This window comes from Mastomys coucha, unplaced genomic scaffold (assembly GCF_008632895.1).
Source record: "Mastomys coucha isolate ucsf_1 unplaced genomic scaffold, UCSF_Mcou_1 pScaffold22, whole genome shotgun sequence".
Lineage (NCBI taxonomy): Eukaryota > Metazoa > Chordata > Mammalia > Rodentia > Muridae > Mastomys > Mastomys coucha.
In genome coordinates, this window is record NW_022196905.1 from 113,986,586 (window position 1) to 114,011,838 (window position 25,253).

The 25,253-nt window shown below is 50.0% G+C and overlaps 2 protein-coding genes across 4 annotated transcripts in view; one reads left to right on the forward strand and one right to left on the reverse strand.

Annotated features, from left to right (window-relative positions):
* Tpcn1 (two pore segment channel 1) overlaps positions 1-21,019 on the reverse strand; it is a 53,851-nt gene extending 32,832 nt beyond the window's left edge. Inside the window, exons 1-3 of one of the 3 annotated variants that reach the window (XM_031337666.1) lie at positions 20,876-21,009; positions 19,142-19,194; positions 17,654-17,897 (exon numbers count right to left, since the gene is read on the reverse strand). In XM_031337666.1, the coding sequence (XP_031193526.1) occupies positions 17,654-17,765 (112 nt within the window). In that variant the 5' untranslated portion in view covers positions 17,766-17,897; positions 19,142-19,194; positions 20,876-21,009. Of the gene's footprint in view, positions 1-17,653; positions 17,898-19,141; positions 19,195-20,859 lie in introns of all 3 variants that reach the window. The other 2 variants (XM_031337663.1, XM_031337665.1) reach the window with 2 other exon arrangements.
* A 29-nt stretch (positions 21,020-21,048) lies between these two features.
* The window catches only part of Iqcd (IQ motif containing D), a 19,217-nt gene continuing 15,012 nt past the window's right edge, over positions 21,049-25,253 (forward strand). The window contains exon 1 of the mRNA XM_031337672.1: positions 21,049-21,446. The gene's annotated coding sequence lies outside the window, so the exon portion shown is untranslated. The remainder of the gene's footprint in view (positions 21,447-25,253) is intronic.

Here is a 25,253-nt window from a genome sequence, read left to right on the forward strand (position 1 = left end):
GGGGGGGGCACTCAGCTCCCAGGAAGTTGACACTCTGAGCCTGGGGGAAAGTTCCCTGGAGGTACACAGTGTGTTCAGCACTGCTGGTGCCCTGGGCAGGACTCTTGAAAATCAAGCTGAGCAGACAGACACGAAGACATTGACCACTAAAGATCTGTGTGGTCCTTGCCCCCGGAACTCCATCCCTAAGCCCTGGCCAAGGGCCCAGAGACATGAACACAACATTATCAGAGAACAGAGAGAGGGACTGGAAAGCAATAGGCCAGAAAACAACCACCCAGACTTGGGCAGAACACGCACCGCCTCCAACCCTGAGACTCAGACAGCCCAGGATGACCCGTGTGCACAGATGGCCGTGCTGCCTCTAACACTGATGTAACGGCCCAGGCGCTCCCCGCAAACAGCTGGCTGCTTCGCATGCAGCCTCTGAAATGGCCCTGTGGGGAATCCGAGGATTCCGCTCGCTGGAGCACAGCAAGAAGCAGCATCCTGGTGCTGTGGATAAATAGAAATGGCTTCCATATGCCAGCCATAAAGCAGGGGAAGAGAGGCGAGGGAGGGAGAAAGATGAGAGGGAGAGGGTGGGCAGGAGAGGGGCTGCTCTGCCTCCACACACCCAGCAGGCAGGGCCAGCCCCAGTTGGCCTTGAGGCCTGGTGAGGTAGCTTTGGGTAAAAAGCCTGGGAGCTGCCTGGATAGGAGCTCTGATCCAAAAGGCAGCAACGAGTGACTTGGCCTGATCCGGGAGACTAGTACTGGAAGTCCACGACATTCTCTCTTCCAAACTGCCCTTGTTCTCACATATTCTTAAAAACACACCAGGCATGCGTGTCCCTCTTTGATCACAAAATACCCCTGCCACATGGTAATCCTCTTCCGTGGAGCCTCAGTTTCTCCACCCTGCTGGGACCCGTGCCAGCTGTGCTCTGGGCACAGCAGAAATAAATGCAAATACCCAGAAAGCACTCAGAGCCCACTGGAAACCAGAGCCCACCAGAATGACAATGAGCAGCCTCGCAACTGCTTGCCAGTTGTCTCTGAGAGTCCCATTCCGTGGGCAATGCTGGGGGGGCGGGGGGGGATAAAGCAGAGAGTGGCTGGAGAGTTCGCAGGGATCATGGAACTGAGCAGCTTTCTGGTGGATGGCACTTCAAGGACTCCCAGATAGAAACCATGCAGAATGCGGAGAAGCCAGGAGGCACAATGCCCTCTTCCAAACCTCTGCTTTCTGGTAATTGGCTGTGAGATGGGGTGGAGAGTGGACCCTGGCATCAGCTTGTCTACTGAAGGCATACCCAGGCACACAGGGTGGCCTCTAGGGCCCAGAGCCCTCCCTAGTTCAATGGCTGGCACCAACCCAATGCTAGTCCTGCCAAAAGCTTACTAGGGCCCAAGGAGGAGCAGAAGGCTCTGTAGGACAATTGCACAGGTCAAGCTCTGTTATAGAAGAAATTCTGGCTCGGAAGCGATCAGGATAAAGCAGTGTGCCACCTCTAGCTATCTGCAACCACCTCGTCAGGATTGAACGGACAAATCCAAAGGGATTCATCTGTGCAGCTTGCCCTCCCAGGACTCGGCAGGCAAAGGGCCAGAGGTTGAAAGCAATAAACTTAAGAAGGGGAAGGCAGGAGGGAGCAGGACAGAAACAGCTGGCCTGGGGCAGTCTGGAAGGAGTTGGGAGGGGGTGTGGGCAGGGAGGGGATGCAGGGAAAGGAGAGCAACAGAGTCACTGAGGTTGCAGATGGTACTGTCAGCAGGGTCCCACCCCAAAGCACACAAAAGGAGTCACTAGCCATGTTTTATAACCCTAGCTCTTAGAAGACAGATAAGCAGTGTGTTCTAGAACAGGGGAGGAGGAGTAGAGAGTGGGAAGCCCAGGCATGGAGCATAAGCAGGCATCGAGCGAAAGCCACAGAGAGTTCCAAAATCCAGAAAGCTTAGAGAGTCACAGAGAAGAGGTAAAGCTGAGGCAGGGGACTGACAGTGAAGCTAGCTACTGGAGCTCCTTGGAACCATGCATGCCCTGACCCACCTCAGGAGCTGACTGTGCTGCTTTCCCGCCATCCACAGAATAGGGGCGCTATTGCGCAGAAAAGAGACTTTCCCAAGGTTAGAGATGGAGTCTGAGTTCTCACTCTTCCTCTGCTGCTTCTGACAGCCCAAGGTTGTCGGATGGGAGGCTGGCGCACAGGCCCATTGACAGATATGGACTTGGGCCACTGTCTTCCAAGGAAGGTTCGGGCCACTCAGCAGTGAGCCACCTGAGGACACACAGCCACTTGGCCCATCTTCTTCAAGCCTATCTATGCTCATTCTACCTGAGTCAAGCTACAAGGTCCATTTCTGCCATGGCACACTTGCCCCAGGGACCAACCACAGTCACAGCATCTCCCCCACCCCCAACGCTATTCTGGGCATAAACCTGTCTGGTCCCTGTCATCCCCAGTGGTTAGTTAATCCATACATGACACCACCTTCTTCAGGCCATGAATTTTGAGGCCCAGTTTGGACCCATTAAAACTTGTTCTCCAGTCATGGGGTATGCCTCAAAGTGGGTCTCTATGTCTCCCACTGCCCTTCGTTAACCTAGCACTGACTAGGCGCTCACCTAGCAAAGTACTCAGATTGTCACAAATATCACAAACATGTAAGGCCTCAAGACACACATGTGCACACATGCACACATACACACTAGTCCATCCGCTGCTTCTTATAGGAGATTTCAGCATCTATACAGACACCTGGCCCATGGTTACTTGGAAGCACCTGGAATACCGTGAGACCCCCTTCAGGAAATAGGACAAGAGTGCAAAAGAACCAGGGGCTCTTTGGAGCCCTGAGAAAGCCAGCAGACAGCCCTTGCTCAGAGGGCAGGCAGACTGGCTCGAAACTCTGCCAGTCCAAGGCTGCAGCTGTGCCCTGCCAGAATCCACACAATCCCTACCTAGGGGCTACCAGGGTCATTCGCAAGGAAGGCTGCCGGGATCCAGCTCCCTGAACACTGCACCCGCAGCATCTGGAGCTGGAGCTGCTGCAAGCCACTTTGTTCAGAAAAGTAGCAGTCAGGGACAAAGTACCTTCCGAGTACAGGCACCTCCAGAAAGTGACATTAGGAAGAAATCTATGTCCTAGAAGACCTGATGGGCACAGTGGGCACCCCAGGGAGCTGAAACCCTGGGTGGTCAGTTGGCCAGGCGTGAGCCGAGTACTGTTTCCTTTGCCTCGGTCTCCCTCTCTGCCTAGTAGGACAACAGCCTGAAAGAGATATCATGAAGAAACTCATTCTGGGGGCCTGGAAGGGAGCTCCTAACTGTCTAGAGCGTGGTCACGGGGGACAGGGAATGGGGAGGATTGGGGAATCAAGGAAGTTAACTATCCTCCGATGCTCATCCAGGATAACAGGAATCAGAAAACCAGTTCCCATTCCCTAAGAGGAAGTCAGAATGAGGAAGAGCTGGGCTCAAAGAGGGAGCTCCCCCTATGACTCAGGACGCATGAGGGTAACACCTGCAATGTGGCTACTTTGTTGATGATGATGTTACTTTGTTGATGACGGGACCTTGACACTTTGTTACTAAACTCCGGAAGCCCGGCCTTCCCTTGTGACTGGATTACAGAGTGAACCTCCCGTTTAATCCGTTTAATCTCCACACAGACATTCACTTAGCTGTTCATGAGATCATCTCGCAGATGAAGAATTGAGGCTCAGCACGCACACACACACACACACACACACACACATGCTTACAGCTTTGTTCCAGCTTTGTTCCACATTGTTCAGCTAGCACATCAACTTCTTTCTTGTGCTGAAGCAGAAGCCTGGGCAACTGAAGAAATGTTAAAATCCCTGACTACATGTGGCTTCTGCCAGCACTGTGGCCCTCCATCACAGACTCCTACAGCCTAAGAATTGTCCCAAGCCATGCCCAGAGCCCCAGGCTCTGCTGCCCCTCCACATTCTGGGGCACTGCCCAGACTCCAAATAAAAATGAGGGGGAAGAAACTCACTATGTCACAGACTGAAATGACCGACTGGCCTAGGAGCCAAGTGGCTTCAATACTAATAAAGTGGAGCCTTGGTGAGGTTCCAGATCTGCTTCAGGGTCTGCATCATGACCGTGACCGCACATGATGAGGCAGGCCAGCCAAGTGTGAAGAGCCGAGCTCGTGAGAAGAGGGGACCCTCGAGAGCCACAGAGAGAAGATAGAATGTTTGCTCTCGACCACCCACAAGTGCAAGCCGATGCAGCCGGTGGCCTGGAGCGGCTCCAGGCCATTAGCTAGGGCCGAGTTCAGTTGTCACCCAGCTGACTTTTCTTTCACAAGAGCTAAGCGAAGAAGAAAACAAAAACGTGCAGCATTCCAGTAAAGAAAGAGAGCTTTAAGCAATGGCAGGTGGTCTCCAAATGGCAGGAATGGGGAGCTCAGACATGAAGGAAGATGGGGGGCACCAAGCAGTACAGGCTGATGTTGTAACTACAGTACATGCAGGCTGGAGGCTGAGGGAGACCTCCATGCTCCAATTGCAGGCTGCTCTAGGGAAGCAGGTCTCACCCAGGCTGTTCTGGGGTGGTCCCATGGACATGAGGGAGTCTCTTCCTCGCTCTAGAGGACTCCAGGGGCTGGTGAAGTTACAAGCACAGGGAAGGTCTACAAGACCTGGCCTTGTCTTTGTAAAGCCTGGAGTGCCAGTGTGTGATCAACAGCTCAGAAACGGCCACCTACCCAGCCGGGCACTCTACCTCCCCACCCCATCCCAGCCAGCCAGCTCCAACTGGCTGTCACCAACTGTGTCAACCAACTGGAGTACATTGACAAACGCAGCCTGAGCTGGGTGAATGAGGAGGGGGTGATCATATTTTGATTCTCTGACAGTTTGCCAACATTCCATTTTCTCATGACTGTTAGGAACCCATTACTGTGCAGAGCGAACCCAGATTTAGATAACAACAAATGGGGTTGTCCAGGAGCTGGGCTGTGAGTGGCCACTGTGTGATGGGGTAGAGCCCACTGTGGACGGAACCTGGGATCAGCTCCATGCCAGTGAGGTACAGCTAGGAAGAAAAGAAGCCAGGTCTCTATGACAGGAAGAACGCTGGAGACAAAGACCCCGGATGGGACAGTGATGGTGGTTACAGGGAGCTGATGTGGAGCTACATACCTGTCGGCATAGTAAATGGACAGTGAGACAGGACAACTGGACACAGAGACATGATGACTGACGAGTTCTAGGACAGCCTGGGCTAATGTTGAGAGACCCCGCCTCAAAAAAACAAAAACAAAAAAACAAAAAAACCTCACTGAGTGTGGTAGTGCATGCCTGTAATCCCAGGACATGGGAAGCCAAAACAGGTAGATTTCTCTGAGTTTGAGGCCAGCCTGGTCTACAAATCCCAGACCAGTCACCAAGATGGCTCACTGAGCCCAGGTGCCGGAAGCCACACTGGACAGGCTGAGCTCCATCTCCAGAAAGAGAAGTGACTCCCACAAGTTGCTTTCTGGTCCCCTCATATGAAACCTAGCCCCACACACATGCGTGCACACGTGCACACATAAATACATAATAAAATCAATAAATAAATGCAATTTAAAAAAAAAGAAAGAAAGCAAAAATGGGGCTGGACAGATGGTTCAGTGCTTAAAGCATTTGCTGCTCTTGCAACTCCCAGCACAGAGGTGAGGCGGTTCACAACTGTACAGCCAGCTCCATGCAATCGGGAGCCCTTCAGGCCTTCAAAGGCACACACCCCCATATGGACATACACACACACATGCATATCGGCAAACAATAGAATACATGTCTCACTCTACACAAAAATTTTACCCAGGGGCCCTGGTTTATCATGAACTCTTTGAACCTCCTGCCTCTGCTTCTTGAGTACTGGGCTCACAGATCTGCACCATCAGGCTGGGTTTATGGCATGCTGGGGATGGGAATCCTCTGCCAACTGAACTATATACGTAGACTACCATACATAGACTTTTGTAGACTACCAAGACAGAAGTAAGGTGTTGGTCCTAAAAATACAAGTCATATGGCATTTAGGAATCCATTTTTGTCATTTTTAAAAAACGTTATTTGCTATATTGTACAGGTAGAGTAGGTGTCTATGGCATAGTGTCATTCACTGTGTCAGAGAACAACACTGTGGAGCCAGCACTCGCTTTCTCTCCTCTCCCCCTCTCTCTCTCTCTCTCACACACACACACACACACACACACACACACACACACACACACGTACGTGCAGAGCTGGCGCTCACTTGAACCCAAGTCACCAGGCTTGTACAGCAAGCTCCTTTACCCACTGAGCCATCTTGCTGACCAGAATCTACTCTTTTTTTAAAGTAAGCTTATACTAGTTGTGTAAATTTAGTTCATGAAACAGCAGATAAGAGATGGATTGTTAGACTGCCAGACACAGAAAGTTTTCCACTCATAACTTCAAAACAAAACAAAACAGAATGGGCCAAACTTAATCGGCTGGGTGTGGAACACACACTTGTGCTCCCAGCACTCAGGAGGTGGAGGCAGGAGGATCAGAAATTCAAGATCATTCTTGGCTACACAGAGGGTTTGAGGCCAGTCTGAGCTCATCCTGTCTCCAAAAAAAAAAAAAGTGTACTATTTATTTTAATTGAGGCCTAATGTACCTCTATATGTTCTATCCCCCATGAAAGAATACCGACACACTTAGTAATTAAAAGGGGAACCCCCCCTCACCACCCCTTATCTAACTCAGGTGGGCACATGGCTGGGAACTCGGCTTCCAGTCTCCTGAACTGTCAACAGCACTCAGCCCCTCGATACCAGGCAGCCTGAGGCTGCCCCCTAGACAGCGTCTTCTCTAGCTTGAGCCTTTCTAGGGCCACCGAGAACGCAGGCATCTTCTCCTCCCATCTTTCCCCGAGAACCTGCCAATACCAACTTCTCTTCTCCTTCTCTTTTGTTTTTTTTTCTGGGGTAAGGTCTCAACGCTGTAGCCCAAGCTGGACTTGAACTCTATTAATGGAATGTTCTTGAACTTGAGCAGACACTTGGCTTAAAGCAGCCAGAATAAGGCCCTGGGGTCATCACCAATTCCTTCTCTGTCACCTAGCCAAGGTAACTCACAAGCGTTTGCCGAAGGGAAAGGCCCTGTGGCCGGATGCCTGCCTCGGGTAGAGGCCTTCCTCCCACATGGTAGTGAGAACTCTGGAATTTTGATTTCTTTTAAAAAAACATACACACACACACACAGAGAATTATGATAAGAATATGTTTCTGTTTTAATCCCAGATGGAGGGATACAGGGCTGTCGGCAGCAGCCTTGTTCTCTAGTAGAGGCATGGTTTTGCCAGCTGCAGACAGTTTCTGCAACTGTGTGACATTTGGAATTCTAGGAACTTTCAAAGGGTATATAAAATGCTAGGGCCCCCAATAGGCAGGGTGGGTGGTGGGGCCCCCAATAGGCAGGGTGGGTTGTTGGTCATTGCAGGGGTTGGTTGGGGTTTGTTAGTAGTTCTGCTCAAAGAAGAAACAAGAAGAAAAACATCAGATTCACAGATATGTCTATGCCTGTCTGCCTGCCTGTCTCTCTCCTTTCTCTCTTATCTAGTGTGTGTGTGGGGGGGGACTGGGGGAGATAAAAGATGGGAAAAAGAAGAACCCACAAAGTAGCAAAGACCAGCTATACCACATCTCCACAGGCTTGACTACAGAACGGGAGCAAACCCCACATGTGTATGAGTGGGGGTTCCTGCCTGTAATGTCAATACACATGTGTGCTGGCATGCGCACAGCAGGGGCAGTGACAGTGGGTGAGGAGACTATCATTAGGTGGTATGAAGGTCACTTCGCTTGTAGCTCCTTCTTGCTCTCCAGCCAAGGAGCAAGGGTTGACTCCCACAGATAATGCGAGAGGACTGGCCAGTGCCCTAACCTAGCGGAGGCCAGGATGCCCCACAAGTATCTTCAGAGAGTCCCCTAGATTTTAATAGGATCTTCCATGGAGAAACCATGCTATGCCCTGCATCACACCTCAAAGCGAAGTTGTCAGAGCTCCAAGCCCCAGAGAATGGGGTGGGGGGTGTGTCCTGCTTTCTGAGGATCAAAGTCATGGAGCTCAGCCACCCGGCGGAGCAGTGGGACACTTGCCCATTCTAGTCGGGATGGAGGCTTGGGGACTGGGTAGAAAGCGGGACACAGCAGGTGACTGAGACAGTAGGCCTGGACTTGGAGGCCTCTGTGATCTGGGTCTGGGCGGATGGGATGAGGAAGAGCACAGGAGGGTGGCGAGATCAGCTCTCACTTCCTGCCCCTGCCTCCTGCTGGCAGGATGAGACTTCCCTGGCCAGAGCCTGGGACAGTCCTGCAAGCTTACCCTGGTCCAGATGTTTCCTAGCACCTCTGAAGCAGGAAGGTGCTAGGCATCCAGGCTGTGCAGATGAGCAAGGTGGAATGCACATGGTCCTGGGGGAAGCTCAGGGGATGCTGGGGAGCCTGAACCAGAGAGTAAACCGCCAAACCTGGCTCTGCCCTCACCACATGGACAGAGAGTCTCCAAGACCAAAGCACGCAGTGGGACAGCCATCTATTACATCATCATATGTCGGTCCCACCTAACATACTTAACAGCTCGGGCACTTCACAGCAGGACGGCCTCTCTGTAAGCTGAGACTGCTAGCTCCAGAAGCCAACACCTGGAATACTCCAGACCTTGCCACTCACTCAGAGACCTCCCATTTCAACCTCAGGATGGTTCCAAGGACAGTCTTAGTGTTACTGTGTCTTTATGAATGAGGGGACCCAAGCTGAGACCCGTGCTGGCCAGGAGCTGGATTCACACTCAGCTAATCTGACCCTAGAGCCCAGGCTCACTCCACACTCTACACCCTGTGCTCTTACCATGCTCTTCCCCGCCCTGTCCCAAAGGCTATATCACACTTTCTCTGTCTATACGAGAGGTATCTCCTGCCAGAAAGCCCTGGGCCCTCATACCAGCTGTGACCCCCCCCCCCAGATCCCACTTTTTAAAACTGTGGTGGTGACCTACTGACTACAAGGCTTTAGTTATGAAAAACAAAGACTCAATCCTTGTCCTATCGTCACTCTCCAGCATATGTCTTTGGACTGGACTGTCAGAAAGACTCAATCCTTGTCCTATCGTCACACTCCAGCACGTATCTTTGGACTGTGCTGTCAGAACACTGGATTTCAAACACTGATGGCTGAGCCGCTAACTTGGCTCTCTTAAATTTAAAAAAGAAAAACAAAATCACAAAATCAGTTCTGGTTTAGGATTAGGACAGAAATTTCAACCATTTGAGAGGATCCTAAACTTGCTCCTGCCTCTGTGCACTGAGTATTTATGCGAAGCAGTGTTCTCAGTATTGACGGTCAACTCCAAATATTGGTCAGTTCTAGAAAATGGAGTCCCTGCATCCTGCGGTATCAAGTACTCAGCCAAGATTTGGTCCTGCATGTAAAAGCAAACAGTCACATCGTTCTCACTTCTGCCTTCATCTTTAATAAATGGTAAAATTGGGCTGGCAAGATGACTCAGCAGGTAAAAGCACTGACTGTTCTTCCAAAGCTACTGAGTTCAAATCCCAGCAACCACATGGTGGCTCACAACCATCTGTAATGAGATCTGACGCCCTCTTCTGGTGTGTCTGAAGACAGCTACAATGTACTCATATAAATAAAATAAATAAATCTTAAAATAAAATAAAAAGAAAGGGTTGTAAGTAGAAATAGTTTGCTTACAACCACTCGTAATGAGATCTGACGCCCTCTTCTGGCGAGTCGAAGACAGCTACAGTGTACTGTGTATAATAATAAATAAATCTTTTTTTTTAATGGTAAAATTATATATACACCAAAGAATTGTTTTAAAATAAATTTCTTGGTTTGGTGAGATGGCTCAGCAGTTAAGAGCACTGGATGATCTTCTAAGTTCAATTCCTAGCAACCACATGGTAGGTCACAACCATCTATAATGGGATCTGATGCCCTCTTCAGGTGTGTCTGAAGACAGCTACAGTATACTCATAGATATAAAATTAATAAATCTTTAAAATAAATAAATAAATAAATTAATGTTTTGGGCCACTGTGATGACCCAGTGGATAAAGCCCTTGCCTTCAGACCTTGACAGCCTGAGTTTGATGCTCACAACCCACATGTTGGAATCTAAGGCAAATCACTAAAAGAGGGGTGTGGCTCGGTGCCACACCCTTGTGGCATGATGGGGGGTGGGGTTTCAGAGTTGGAGCTGTAGCACAAAACCCAAAAACTGGTAAAGAAAAAAGATGTCCATCAATAGGAGGAGAGGACCTCGGCCCTGTGAAGGTTCTGTGCCCCAGTGTAGGGGAATGCCAGGGCCAAGAAGTGGGAGAGGGTGGGGTGGCAGGCATAGGGAGTGGAGAGGCAACTGGGGTTTGTTTTTGTTGTTTTTGTTTGTTTCTTTGTTTTTTAGAGGGGAAACTGGGAAAGGAGAAATTTACATGTAAATAAAGAAAGTATAAAATAAAATAAAATAAAATATGAAAAAATAAAAAAAATATGAAAAAAAAAAAAAGAAAGAAAGAAAAAAGATGTCCGGAAGCCAGGGAGGACAGAAACCGGCCCCTCTGCCCTCTCCATTTTCTGCCTGACAGGCTAAGCCTGCCTCAACTGGTTCTGATGCTCCCTGAATGACACCCAGGGGAGGTGACCTCAGACCAGGACAGGTGGCTGGCCATGTGGTTATGGTTTTCCTTGATTGGACGTGAGCTGGCGTAAGGATGCAGCCGGCGTTACGACGTCCTTAGCTGGCTTTGGCAGTGCCAGCCTGTGACCCTGTGGCGCCTGGACAGAGCAAGGTGGCAGGTGCCCCTGTGGAGAGCACACATGCCAGCATACCCAAGGTCCTTCTTCCATCACCAAAGCCCCATGAGTTCAGAACTACACTTTCTGGGTTTGACCTAATGATCCACCTGGCTCAGCCTTCCGGGACCTGGATTATACAAACACACAACTGTGCCTGGCCCAAGACTTCCTACACCAGCTACATAAACACCCTGACAGAAAGCAAACAAAGTGAAGGGTCACAGAAACCAAAGGCATGATCGCCAGCGGCCCCCAGCCTGGGGCATCTCCCAACCAATCTCCACACTGGTCGCCTGCCACAAGGATTCAGCATCTTCAATCCACAAGGCCTGTGGCTATCCCCCCACTCCAAGAGCATCCTCCCAGGTCCTTTCTTTCCTGCTCCTAATCTTGGTTCCTGACATATACTATTTTCATAGCCAAAACAAACTCAGAGGTTCTAGAGTTGAGCTGGCATAAGGGGATGGTGGTGAAGGCAGGTGGGGGAGGCTACATGGAGGAGGAAGCTGTGGCTCAGGATAGGAAGCTGGAGCTTTCCCTTGCCCTCTGTCCAGGCTGCAGGGTGATCCCACATTGTACAACAAAACACCACCAGGGTAGCCATTCTGACAACACAGAATGCTGCCTCAGATGCCAGCCAGCACCGTGGAACAACACACACTTCAGTTTGGAAAACCGAAGCTAGAAACCAACTTGGGGATGAGACTCCACCCCCAACTCCCATCCTACCCCCTCAATCTTCACTCCCTGATGGAGGCACAGAGCTAGGATGCTTGGTTCCAAGTATGCCAGCGTGCCTTTATGACACAGAACAGGTTTCGACCTCTGAAAACCTGATTCCTCCCAGTGGGAGGATCTTAAAAGCCCTGACCTAGATGTCTGCAGGGTCACGATGCCACAGGGGACATGCGCACTGCGTCCCAGGAGCCGCCCCCACAGTGGTAGCTCTCTGTGACTTTTCTGTGAACTTTCTCACTCAGACTGACTGGGCAGCGGGAGAGGAGTTTGAGCCAGAGAGTGGCCATGTCAGGGAATCCACTCAGCTGAATTCAGAAGAGCTACCTACCCCTCAGGTCCCTGAGCACGAAGGGCTCCAACGCTTCTGGCATCAGTCTTGGTTCCTTTCTGTAAGGGTATGCGTGGGGTTTCCTCCAGGGGCCTCACGCTGTTACTCAAGACAGTCCCAAGACAGTCCCAGGAGACACGGTGGTGGCCAGAAACCACCAGATCAACAGCACAGTAAATCCTCCAGCTGCTCCTATGTCCCTCCCCTCCCTGACTTGGAGGCTGGGAAGTCAACTGTTCTGGCTCATAAAATACTTCCAGAGCACATACGATCTCAGACCTCCTTCTCTCAGACCTCCTTCAGCTCATTGGCGGAACAGGACAGCAGGTGCCGGCCGCACCCAGCTGCTGTGTCTGCCATTTAGATGCAGTGGCTTTCTCCGTGCAGAGGGAGAGATGGCGTTTCGAGGCAGGGGGCCCGGAGGCAACAGACAGGATCCCCCCATGAAGATGCAGAGGACCAGGAAGCATGAGGTTTTGAGTCTCCATTATGAGACCTCATCTCAGCATGCTGGGTGCTCGCTCATTTTAATTGGTACTACCAACAATCTGGCGACATCCGGCACTCTGCCTTGGTAAAGCCCTATAAAAGCCAAAGGAATGACTCCGGCAGGGACAGGTGGCCAGGCCAAGTGGGAGGTTGTGGAAACTTAATTGTTCTTGGTTTCCAACTGCTTCGCTGCCTCGGTGTCCCTGTGTGGTAGCAGGCACCTGCTGGGGTGGGAGTGAGGAGATCTGGTTCACATCTCATACACTGCAGACGGTCCAGAGAAGAACCTACTTTATGGCCTCGTCATCTAACCTATGTCATGGCTGGCCACACACAGACCACGTGATCTACAGCATTTCACCAAGTCCCAGCCACCCTGCCTGGGGGAACTGTAACAATCCTGTCCTCCTGCTAGGATGCCGCAGCTTGTCGAAGCCAGTTATGTCCTCACTATGTCCTCAGCTAGGAAGGGGGGGGGGGGAGCCTAGGGCTTGACTCCAGAACCCACACCGCCACACCAATGCACAGGCTACATGTGACATAAGCTGTGGAGGACCATGGGTGTCCCTGCCTCTTGTTTGAGCATGCTGGAATGTTTGGCCCAAGTAAGAGCTATACAGTGAGACTTCTGCACGGAGGAACCATGGAGCTGACCTTCCTTCAGGAATAGTCCTGCAGCACCTTCTCAGCTCCTCTTGGCCACATCCGCTGAGGCAAGCAGCTTTGGTCATCTAGATGGTACCTAGGCCATATGAAGTCTCTGGAGAAGGAGCCTGAGTGTCACACACAGACCCCTGTGGGGACAGTGGCCTCCCCTATAGACATGGTGCAGTGTCCAAGGCCTGAGTATCAAGCCTATGCTCTGTGTCCCATTAGCTCGTCATCTAGAAACTACAATAGTGTCATACCAAAGCAGCCAGTACAGCCATCCTCATGTCCCTGGTCCATTCCTTAGCAAAAAACATGTGTGTAGGCTTAAAGGGGGACAGGGGGCAAATCCTAGTGTGAATTGCCAGGAGCTGCTGGGCATACCCACTGTACAGACACGCAGCCAAGATCGCTGCCCCCGAATGCATGTACATTATTGGTTGTCTCTAACCACTCTGCCACCGGTCAGCCCCAGGACCCCTTTAAAGGTTCCTCCCTCATTTCCAAGTTTTAAGTATCTCACCCCTAACTACCTCCTTTATCATCAGCCTGACGCCCTTCTGCCTGTGAGTCACTCCGTAGCATCTTACCAACTGCCCTTAGAACCAAAGATGTTAGAGTCGTATATAAAATCCACACATCACCAGATCCAAACTGTGTATTTCCTAAACTGAAAGTGCCACAGGAAGTCAGGGGCCACTGGAGGAAAGGTTACAAGAACTGTGGGCCTCAAGCTGGGCAGTGGTGGCGCAAGGCTTTAATCCCAGCACTTGAGAGGCAAATTTCTGAGTTCGAGGCCAGCCTAGTGAGTGAGTTCCAGGATAGCCAGGGCTACACAGAGAAACCCTGTCTTGAAAAATCAAATAAATAAATAAATAAATAAATAAAATTTTAAAGAAAGAAAGAAAGAAAGAAAAGAACTGTGGGCCTCAAAGCCCACGTGAGACAGGTGAGATGGTCCATTCCCTGTAACTCAAGGGAGGCAGGATTCAGAGTTCCCAAATCAGCCTTGGCAACCCAGACAGATCCAGTCTCAAACCCTGTCCCCCTCAACAAAACAATGAAAAGAATTCCCAGGGTTAGGGAGATGGCCCAGTGGGTAAAAACCCTGGCCACCAAGTCCAATGACCACAGTTTGTTCCTGCGATGCGCACAGTGGACAGAACTGAGTCCTGCAGGCTGTCCTCTGACCTCCATACCGTACCACAGCATATACATGTGCACACACACAAACAAACAAATGAAGTAAACAAATGATAAAACAAATCCCCATGTTGAAGTTCTGACTCCCAGAGCCTCAGAATATGGCACTTAGGTTTCAAGATGGTAAACTTAGGTTTAGAGGCAACTGAGGTAAAATGGAGGTCCCCAGGGTTTGCAGCCACGGTAGACTGCGGCCTGGGGTCTCCAGGACCATGGAGTATTTATTGGGAGAGGTGAGACTCTAGCCACTGCTTCTAGGCAAGGCAGGATGTCACTCACATCTGACAAGGGCCATTTGTCAGCCACACCTACCAGCTTCGAGGCCCCAGAAACTCAGCTCAGTTCATTTCCGTCATGACCTGAGAAGTCCCTGCTCCTGTAAGCACTGAGCTGAGGGGTCCAAAGATGAATGGAAGTCAGGGCCCAGCTGCTGACTGGATGGCTAAATCATTACCACAGGTGGCTATCTCCCTGCCCATGGAGACAGCAGGAAAATGATTCATTAACTCTCTCTAAAGGGAGGCTGACAAGATCCCAAAGGACTGTGTGAACAGGAGGAATTTTAGGCTCCAACTGGAATCCTCAAACAAACAGAAGGCTCAAGAATGTCTTCTGGACAGATTGCCAGACCAAAGCCCAGGTTCAACACAACACTGGAAACGCACCGGACTGGAGGCAGGCTGACATCACTGGCTATCCCAGGAAACAGGACCAGGCAGGAAAGAAAGCATGGGACACTGAGCAGAACAGCTTGGGTCTACTATGGAAGGAGGGGACAGTACCCAAACAGTTTCAGGATAGGAGGAAATTGCCAGGTTGGGTGTGGTTCATGTTGACAGCTCAGACAGTAGGGGACCTCAGGACAATGTGAAAATCTAAGAATCTAAGCATGAAGTAGCTCTGCCTGGACCAAGGTCTGCCTGTTTCCGATATCAACTGGAGATAAACCAGAGTCCTTTTAAAAGAGGGAATCTCGGGGCTGGAGAGATGGCTCAGCGGTTAAGAGTACTGACTGCTCTTCCAAAGGTCCAGAGTTCAATTCCCAGCAACCACATGGTAGGTAGCTCACTACCCTCTGGAACGGGATCTGATGCCCTCTTCTGGTGTGTCTGAAAACAGGGACAGGGTACTCATACACACACACACACACACACATACACACACAAAGAGGGAATCTCACTTGAGAAAAGAGCTGCCTATCAGAAGTCTGTAGTATATTTTCTTAATTAGTGATTGACACGGCAGAGGGCCCTGCCCATTGTGGGTGTAGCTATCCCTGGGCTGGTGGTCCTGGGTTCTGTAGGCTGAGCAAGCAAGCCATGGGGAGCAAGCCAGGGAGCAGCATCCCTCCATGGCCTCTGCATCATTTCCTGCCTCCAGGTTCCTGCCTTAAGTTCCTTTCATTATGGGTGCTACCTAGAAACCTAAGAAGAAACCTTTCCCGCCCCCAAGTTGCTTTTGGGTATGGTGTTTTGTCCCAGCCATAGAAACCACAACTATGACAATATCTGTCCTTAGAGAGGCTCTGGCTGTCAGGCAGCTTTGGGGGATGTAGCCTCTGCTTCCCAGAGCTTTCAGAAAGCACCACGTAACATGTGAGGGGAGAAACTGAGGCTCGAGTGGCCTGAGCAGAGAAGCAGAGAACACAATGCCCTGTGGCAAGGGATGTCATTTTCTGTTCTGAAGTGAGAATCAGCAACAGACTTCAAAAGATCCTGAGCTAAGGGCCTGCTTCTGGTACCAAACTGGGTGGCTCTCAGAAATTTCCTGGCATGGGGGAACAGGATCCTGCCCCAAGATAGGCACTCGGGAGAGATCGAAATGTTGAAGACAGCCAAGGTTCCAATTTAGAAATGGGCCGGCCTCATGGCAGGCACAAGCAAGCCACACTACCCCATTCAGTCCACTTCCCTTGCCAGGTGACAGGGATCCTCCTGAAGGGGGGAAGCTGACTCATTCGCCTCTCTCTCTCCCCAGAGCAGCTCCACAGTGGTATGGGAGGAACAAGCAGAGGGGGCTCTGTCCACTGGCTTTGTGACCCTTGCCAATTTAGCTCACCTCTCTGAGGTGGTTTCCTTCTCTATAAAATACAGGTAGTAATAACTGTCTTGAAGTCACATGACAAGCTTGGCTTCTGTCAGGCCCTGGGTTGAAACTTCAAGACAGCAAAAAAATGAACTCAAATAAAAATAACAGCCAACCCTAAGGGCCTCCTCCACCCATGCGTGTGAAGAGCTGGTGAAGAAAAATGGAGAAGGGGAAGGAGAGGGAGGAGGACTTCAAGGAGGAAGAAACTTTAGTCAGACAGGCCTGAGTTCAAATCTTTCCTCATTCAGCTGGCTGTGTAGCCTTGAGAAACTTATTCAACCTCTCTGACCCTTAAGTCTCCTCCTTTGGAAAATAGGAAAGATAACTGCCTTCCGAAGAGGAGCTCTTGGAAAGAAAACTGGTTAAGACCAGGGGTCAGAGCCAGGGTTCTCCAGTCCTGCATGGCCCTTAGGGGAAATAGGTCTTTCTTCCCTGACCGATCCTCTGTGACTGCCCAGCACAGCCACGTGGGATGGCAGTGAGCGTGAGGAGGCAGTATCGAGGGTTTGTAGGGAGTCAGGGCTACCCAGCGTCCTCACCTGGAACACCGTTCTCCCTCTTCCCTTCCCAAGAAACCTCCGAGATCCCCAAAGCCCAACTGTATTCTTTGTGGACAAAGGAGATGGGGTTGCCGGGCTCAATGCCACTTGGTCCGTGGCATCTTCCCCTGTGAGCATGTGGTATCCTTTGACCCTCTATTCTGGCAGGCTGTCTGCACTCCCAGGAAGCCCTGAAGCCCTGCTCCCTAACTTCACAGGACCGCAAAGGCAAGTTATTTTAAGCCTCTCCTGAACCCTCGTCCTGAGCAAATGAGGAGATGGTTTCGGGATGGGGACCAGGAATGGTTTCAAGGCCTCTCCCTCTGCCAGAAAGACACTTAAAAACATGGACAGCTCACCCCCTCTCTCAGGTTTACTCTGTAGCAAGCTTCCATTTCCAGAAAGACAATGTGAAACCCCAAAGCTCTGATCAATACACCACAAGGCTTGCCCTCCACTCTATCCTGAGACAGCAGAGAGCAGTTTAGCTCCACAACTGGCTTCAGATGGGGACCCACAAGGAAGAGAGGCCTGCCTGAGGTCTCCTGGCACAGGGTCAAAGCTGTGTCAGAAGTGAGGGTGCCCGGAGGGGCCCCAAAAGCATTGCACAGCAGCGGCCTCAGACACCCAACGTCACCTAGGAGCTAAGTCTGTGTCACACTTGAGATGGGTGACAGGGCCCTTCTTCTCATGGAGACTGAAGCCCACCTACCATCTCTTTCTGAAGAGACAAGCTCTGAGTCGCCCCTCCCACCTGCCCACCCACTTACTTTTGCTGGGCAGCTCTTCTTGGCCCAGGCCGTTGGAAGGAGCCAGTGGAGCACTCTCAGCTTCGTCCAAGGTCAGGATGAGTGGCACATCATCATCTAAACTTACAGCCATCTTCTCCCAGCCTGCAGTCCTCAGGATACAACAGCCAGGGCTTTAAACTGCCTCGGACTTGAGCTCCTGTTCAAAGCCACCGGGCCAGACAAGCTTCGCAGAGCCTGTTCCATCAGAGGCATCTTCTAGGGTCTGAAGGAGAAAAAAAAAGAAAGAAAGGTAATGATTAAAGTATAATCATTACTGATGATGCAGGGATGGCCATGCAACTGAAGGCCAGGCTAAAACCAGGCTTATCTTTTGTCATGGTACCTTACAGTATGAAAATTGTGTGTGCATGTGTGTATACACATTCACACGCACATACAATATATGTCCAACATACATATACACACACACACACACACACACACACACACACATATTAGAGAGAGAGTGTGTGTGTATGTGAGAGAGAGAGAGGCCACACTGGTTTCAAACTTGCTATGAAGTAAAGGATGACTATGAACATCTGATCCCCCTGCCTCCGCTGGGATTACAAGTGTACATCACAACTGGTTTATAGGGAACTAGGGCCTGAACCCAAGGCTGTGTGCTAGCCTCATTCTACCTGCTAAGCCACAGCCCATATCACCACTGTGTTTCAACATAAAAAAACCCAAAAAGTTAGGAATTGGCACATCTGTTATGATTGGGGGGTTGAGGCAGGAGAGTGACATAGTTTAAGGACAGTTGGACTATATAGTAAGTATACTTACGGGGGGGGGGGGGGGGGGGGAACCACACTAACATGAAGAAGATAAAACCAAGTATGGCGACCCAGGCCTATAATCCCAGCACTTTGGAGACCTGAGGCAGGAAGGTCAGAGTTCAAGGCCAGCCTTGGCTACATACTGGGTTCAAGGCCGGCCTGACTTATAAGAGACAGTCTCAACAAATAAAAATCAGAGTCAGGTGTGATGGCACATGCCTTTGATCTGAGCACTCAGAGGCAGAGGCAGGTGGATCTCTGTGAGTTCAAGGCCAGCCTGGTCTACAGCATGTGTTCTAGGACAGCCAGGGCTATACAAAAACAAAAACCTCTACACCTCAGGTAGGGACAGAGGCAATAGGTGACTTTCTTGAGTGCCCACAGCCAGAAAGCCAAGCTTTTTGCCTTGCACAGTATGACTCCAGGCCCACATTCCTAACCATTCAACCAGGTATTGTGTCTCCTAAAGTCACCAGGTCCTCAGGGAGCAGTAATTACTCTTGGGAATACACAAGATCATCCTGGCTCAGCAGGTGGCCGACACACATTGTTCCAGCAAGGACTTTGTGTGGTCCTCCTCGACAGGAGATAAGGAAAAGGCACACTCAATTCTTTACAACTTATAATCAAGAGTCCCTTTCAAAAACCCCATCCCTCCCTCCAGGGTTAAACCCTCAGGACTGACCTCGACTGGCCTCTTCCGTTGGAGAAGCTGTTTACACAGACTGCTTCTGCTTACTGAGATAAAAAGAAAGGCTGGACTCAGCAGATCCGCCTGGAGACCTTTGAACTTAGAGAGAGCGGCAGGTTGCTGCCTCCAGCTGTGGCCAGTGCACCAGACGGATTCTGCCTCCAAACCAACCCTCTGCAGGACAACTGGGCAATGCCTCCTTTCTGGGGATCACCCGGCACAGACAGCAGGTCTCGCTCAACAGAGGCGGTGGTGGAGATAAACACCACTCTCTGCAGCAGCCAGCTAAGCCTGAAACACCCTGCCTGGCCAACTTCCTGCAAGTGGAGTTTGTTGGGGAGTAGGGAGTAGTGGAGAGGCTGCTTGTTTGTTTTGTTTTGTGCTTTCCTTTTCCAACTTTGAGGATTTATTTTGCTTTGAAATCTCAACAAGATACTCATTTGGCTGTCTGAAGAACTGCAATGTGTTTTGAATTTGGGCTTAACTCTCTCCTCTCCCGGGGCTTTGCACAGACTAGGCTCACTCTTCTAACACACTCCACACCAGAGGGATAACAAGAATGTACTTCAAAGCCACGAGGCGGAGGCTCTAACAGTGTGTTCTCTATTCATTTGGAAGGCAAGGAGCTCTCCCAACTCACGACAACAGGTTTCTAATGTTCGTCATTAGCATCCTAGTGAGATCCTCCCGTGGGTTTTACGTTTTAACAGCTGAACGTAGGACTCCATTCCTGCAAGCCTTGTCTTACCTCAATGGCTCTCGCCTAGAGTGACCTTGTCCCCACTGTCTAGAGATTTTTTCCAGCGTCACAACTTGGGAATGATCTCGAGGGAGTCCGAGAGGCCGCAGAACGTCTACGGTACACAGCTGAGACCCCGCCCACAGGAAACAACCTCCTGGCTCCGACTCAACAGCTCTGCCCTCAGTAGAGCCCGGGTTAGCTAACGCCCACTTAGACGAAGCTGCTTAGCCTGGCTAACTTGCCTCTCAGGAGTAAACAGCCACAAGTAGTCATAGAACGCAGGTGGCACTTCCCACTTTATTGCGGCCCCACAACTATTCCTAGAAACCGCACTCCATAAGTGAAATACACCAACCACTTTCTTGTTTTCGTCGTTTGAGGCAGGGATATTACTACGAACCCTTGAATAGCTTTGAAGTTGCCATCCTCCTGTCTCTGCCTCCCAAAGAGCCTATGACTTTTCAAAGAGAAAGAAACAGGGTCCAGAGAGGGGAAGGAAACTGTCCAAGGTCACACAGCAGACTCAGACTCGGAGCTCCTCGGGTTCTGCCCTTTGGCAGACCTCTGTCCTTACTCTAGCGAGGACCCAGAGAGACACCCCTGGGTTAAGGTCACCCCAGAAAGAATGTCCCGGGATCAGACAGCTAGCTGCCATCCTGCGGTCTGTCCCCAGGCAGGAGTCCCCGGGCGGGTCACAAGAAGACGCAGCCGGGAGGTGAGCAGGGAAGGAAGGCGGGGAGGAAGGGTCGCTCGGGGTCTCTGGCTACCCACGATCCCCATCGCGATCCGGGTCGCCCCAGGAAGTCAGGCCAAAGAAAAGGGGTGCAGAGAGAAGGGGATCTGCAAGGAGAGAGCACGCGAGCCACCTCCCAGGGCCCGCCTCGGGCTTCGGGAGCACCCTGCCCCAGTCCCAGCCCCTTCTCTGCACCCTCTGACCCCTGACCCCTGCCCTCGAGCCAAGATTGCGCACCCCTTCGGATTCTTACACGCGCAGTCCCGGATCCCGCACCGTGCACCGGATCTGCACAGCGCAGCTCTTCCCGCAGCTGCCGCCGCCAAGATCTCCACAGTGGAGCCTCAGCAGCCGCCACCGCCGCCTCACCGCTGCCACAGCGGCAGCTGCGCCAGCCCTCGCATCCGCCGACTCCTGTCACTCAGCCCATCAAGTCCCGCCCACGGACTACGTCACAGCCTATTGGCCATCAGAGAGGTCGCAGTGAAATTTGACAGGGTAAACTACACGTCACTCACCGTTCTCCCGAAGGGAGGGCGGGGCAAGGAAACACCACCTCTTTCTCCCCCCAGCCTCACTCGCTCAACCAACAGGAATCCCGGGTCTTTCCATTGGCAAATCGTCAGAGAGGCAGTGATTTTGATTGGTCACCTTTCAGGAGGCAGAGCCAACGCCACCCGATTAGAAGTTGAGTGGTGTAAAAGGAGGTCAATCAAACGCAAAGTCCCGCCTTCTAAGAGTGGCTCGTAACCTAGCAACACAGGGGCCGCGGAGTTGGTTAACTGTGGAACTGTGGGCAGAGAAACTTGCGTCTTGAGAAGCCGGTGAGTGACATCGGAGTAGCCCGGGACTGCAGGCTGTGTGCACCTAGTAGGCGCGCTGTCCAGTGACCCTACCCTGAGGGGTCCGCGCCACACTGCCATCCCGTCCAGCTCCAGGGCCTCACGCCCCTACCCTACTTCTATCCAGTCCTCCTCTAGGCCTCCTGCAAGGACCACCGAGCATCCTCTTATGATAGTCCTGTCTTCAGTCTGATCCACCTGTCATTTCATAGCCCCGCCCCTCATACCTCACTGGTACCATTTTATAAAGTTCACATTGAATGAACTTAGTTCAAGTAATGGGATGGGTTGGTTTGTTTGGTGCCCACTGTTCGCACTATGTTCTGAGGTGAGCTTGCTGGGTGCCATCCCCTTCAGTGTAAGCTTAAAATAAGGGTTTGTTGTTTGTTTTGATTTTGAAATGGTCTCACTATGTAGCCTCGAACTCACTCTGTAGACCAGGCTAGCCTCAGACTCACAGAGATTCACCAGTCTTTGCCTTTGAGTACTGGGATTAAAGGCATGTGCCACCACCCCGGGTCTAACTCGTTTTTTTCTTTGTTTGTTAAAGTTTATTATTATTATCACTATCATCATTATTAATTATTATTATTACTATGCTTGTGTTGGTGGGATACGTGAATCTGAATACAGAAAAAGGGTTTTAGACCCTCTAGAGCCTGGAGCTGAAATTAATTACTCCCTGACATAGGTTCAGGGAACTAAACTCTGGACCTCTGAAAGAGCTGTACACACTCTTTTAAAACAACTTAAATATTTATTTGTTTTTACCTTATATGTATCTGTGGGTGCCTACATGTATGTATGTGCACAATGTTTGTGTGCTGTGACTGAGGAAGCCAGAAGTGAGAACTGGATCCCCTGCACCTGGAGTTACAGGTGTTTGTGAGCTGGTATGTGTATGCTAGGAAATGAGCCTAGGTCCTCTGCAAGAGCAGCCAGTAAATTTTTTTTTTCAAGACAAGGTTTCTCTGTATAGTCCTGGCTGTCCTGGAACTCACTCTGTAGACCAGGCTGGCCTTGAACTCAGAAATCCACCTGCCTCTGCCTCCCAAGTGCTGGGATTAAAGGCGTGCGCCACCACTGCCTGGAGTGCCAGTACTATTAAACACTGAGACATCTCTCCAGCCTGGCTATTTTCTTCATACACAGAATTTTGCCTTTGAGGCTAACTTTACATTTTAGCTCATATCCTTGAAATGTGATTTCTTGAGACGATTGAGTGAGACGAGGCAATGAAGAGTTGGCATGGGCACAGCCAGAGTGCCCAGCTAATTGCAGCGATTCCCTGCCATGACTCATTACACCCTAACTCTCTCTGTCTAAACATTTCCTAGGACATTCTCTTGGCTCACACACAAATAATACACATATTTAACATGGGTTTATTGAGTACTTAGTGTGCTTAGTGGAGGCAGTCTGAGTTGCATGAAATCCTGTCTCATAAAATGGGGTGGAGGGGAGCTGGAGAGATGGCTTAGCCACTAGGAGCCACACTGCTCTTGAAGAAGACCCTCAGTTCCCAGCACCCACATCAAGTGGGTCACAACTGCCTGCATCTCGACTTCCAGGTGGTCCAGCACCCTCTTCTGGCCTCAGAGGTGCCTGCACTCATATGGACATCATGCATGCACGCACTTCTTCTTTGAGGCCCTAGTGAATATACTTGGAATTACAAGTGATTAAAAATCAAGAACATTTGAAACAGAGCATCAGGGGAAAGAATTTTTGAACTTCAGCTTGAATTACAGCAACAGGTTAGGCCCTGCAGCCAATGAAAATATTTTAACCCAGATGCCAACAAATGCAGGAGACTTTTTTCTTTTAATGGACAAAGAAATGCATTTCCCTTCTAGTCTCAGTACAGGCTTAATTATTGAAAGAATAGTGCAGATTCACACTGCAGTCAGGTGGCACTGAGTGTGTCTCACATATGAGGCCCTAAGTGTAATCCCTAACACCAAAATGCCAGGCAAATACAAAGTCTGTGCTTCCTACAGGTATTAATTATGTTGATATCTTACACTCTGGTAAATAATATTTTTTAAAGATGAAGGGTTTATTTTTTATTCTGTGTGTTATGCCCGGCTTTTACATGGGTGTTAGGGGGCTTCATATTCAAGCAGCAGGCAAGCACTTTATTCACAGAGTCATCTCTCTAGCCTGCATTGTAAATTCTGTTTTATTTACTTAGTATGTGTATGTGTGTGCATTGTGTATGTGTTGTGCATGTGTATGTGCATGTATATATATATGTGTATGTGTATGTATGTGTTCTTGTATGTAGATTGTGTGTGTTGTGCATGTATATGTGTGCGCATGTGTGTGTGCATGTATGTATGTGTTCTTGTGTGTAGATTGTGTATGTGTGGTGTATATGTATGTGTACATGTATATGTGTATGCATGTGTGTGTATTCATGTGCATGTGTGTGCACATGTGTGTATGCATGTATTGTGTGCGTATATACTTGTACACATGTGCATGCATGCATGTGTGCGTGTGTGTACCTGCATTAGTGCTGTGATGGAACCCAGGACCTCACACATGCTAAGCAGATGTGTCACTCTCAGTCCTTCCTTCCTTTTGAAACAACCAAAATAATCCACTGCACAGTCATGCATGACCAGAAATGCACATTTCTAAAGCATCTGACACAGAAACCAGAAGAGAGGAGTCAAGTGTCCACTGTAGCTCTCAGTGAGGAAGGGTTTTTCTCTGAACCTGGGGCTCAAGTTTCTCATCTAGGTTGAAAGCCAACAACCCCATCATCCTCCTTGCCTCTGCTCCTATTCTGTTCAGTCTGTAGTATGATATACCGTAATAGTACTTTGGGACTTCTTTCTTTCTTTTTTTTAAGATTTATTTTATTTATTATATATAAGTACACTGTAGCTGTCTTCAGACACACCGGAAGATGCATCAGATCCCATTACAGATGGTTGTGAGCTACCATGTGGTTTTGCTGGGATACGAACTCAGGACCTCTAGAAGAGTAGTCAGTTCTCTCAACCACTGAGCCATCTCTCCAGCCCTGACTTCTTTCTTTCTTTTGATTTTTTTAAAGATTTATTTATTTATTTTATGCATTTGAGTACACACTGTAGCTCTACAGATAGTTGTGAGCCTTCATCAGGTTGTTGGGAATTGACTTTTAGGACCTCTACTCACCCTGGTCAACCTTGCTCCAATAGACCCCACTTGCTCAGTTCCTGCTCGCTCAGGCCCAAGGATTTATTTATTATTATAAATAAGTACACTGTAGCTGTCTTCAGACACACCAGAAGAGGGCTTCAGATCTCATTACAGATGGTTGTGAGCCACCATGTGATTGCTGGGATTTGAACTCAGGACCTTTGGAAGAGCAGTCAGTCCTCTTACCCGCTGAGCCATCTCACCAGCCCTGATTTTTTTATTTAATACGTATGAATGTTTTGCCTGCATGTATGTGTCATATTGTGCAGTACTATCAGTGGCCAGAAGAAGGCACTGTATCCCATGAAAGAACTACAAATGGTTGTGAGCCTCCATGTGTGTTCTAAGAACCAAACTTTGATTCTCTGCGAGACCCGCAGATGCTTTTAATCATTGAGCCGTCTCCCCAGCTCTTACCTGTCATTTTTGCATTACTAGTAAAATTCATAAAAGCTGGTCATGTCTTGCAGTATTACATTTATGCAAGAGTTCTGTAAAGTTCCCTGTCTGTCCCCATTTTACAAAAGGGCAGTGTACTGGCTGGTTTTGTGTGTCAACTTGACACAGGCTGGAGTTATCACAGAGAAGGGAGCT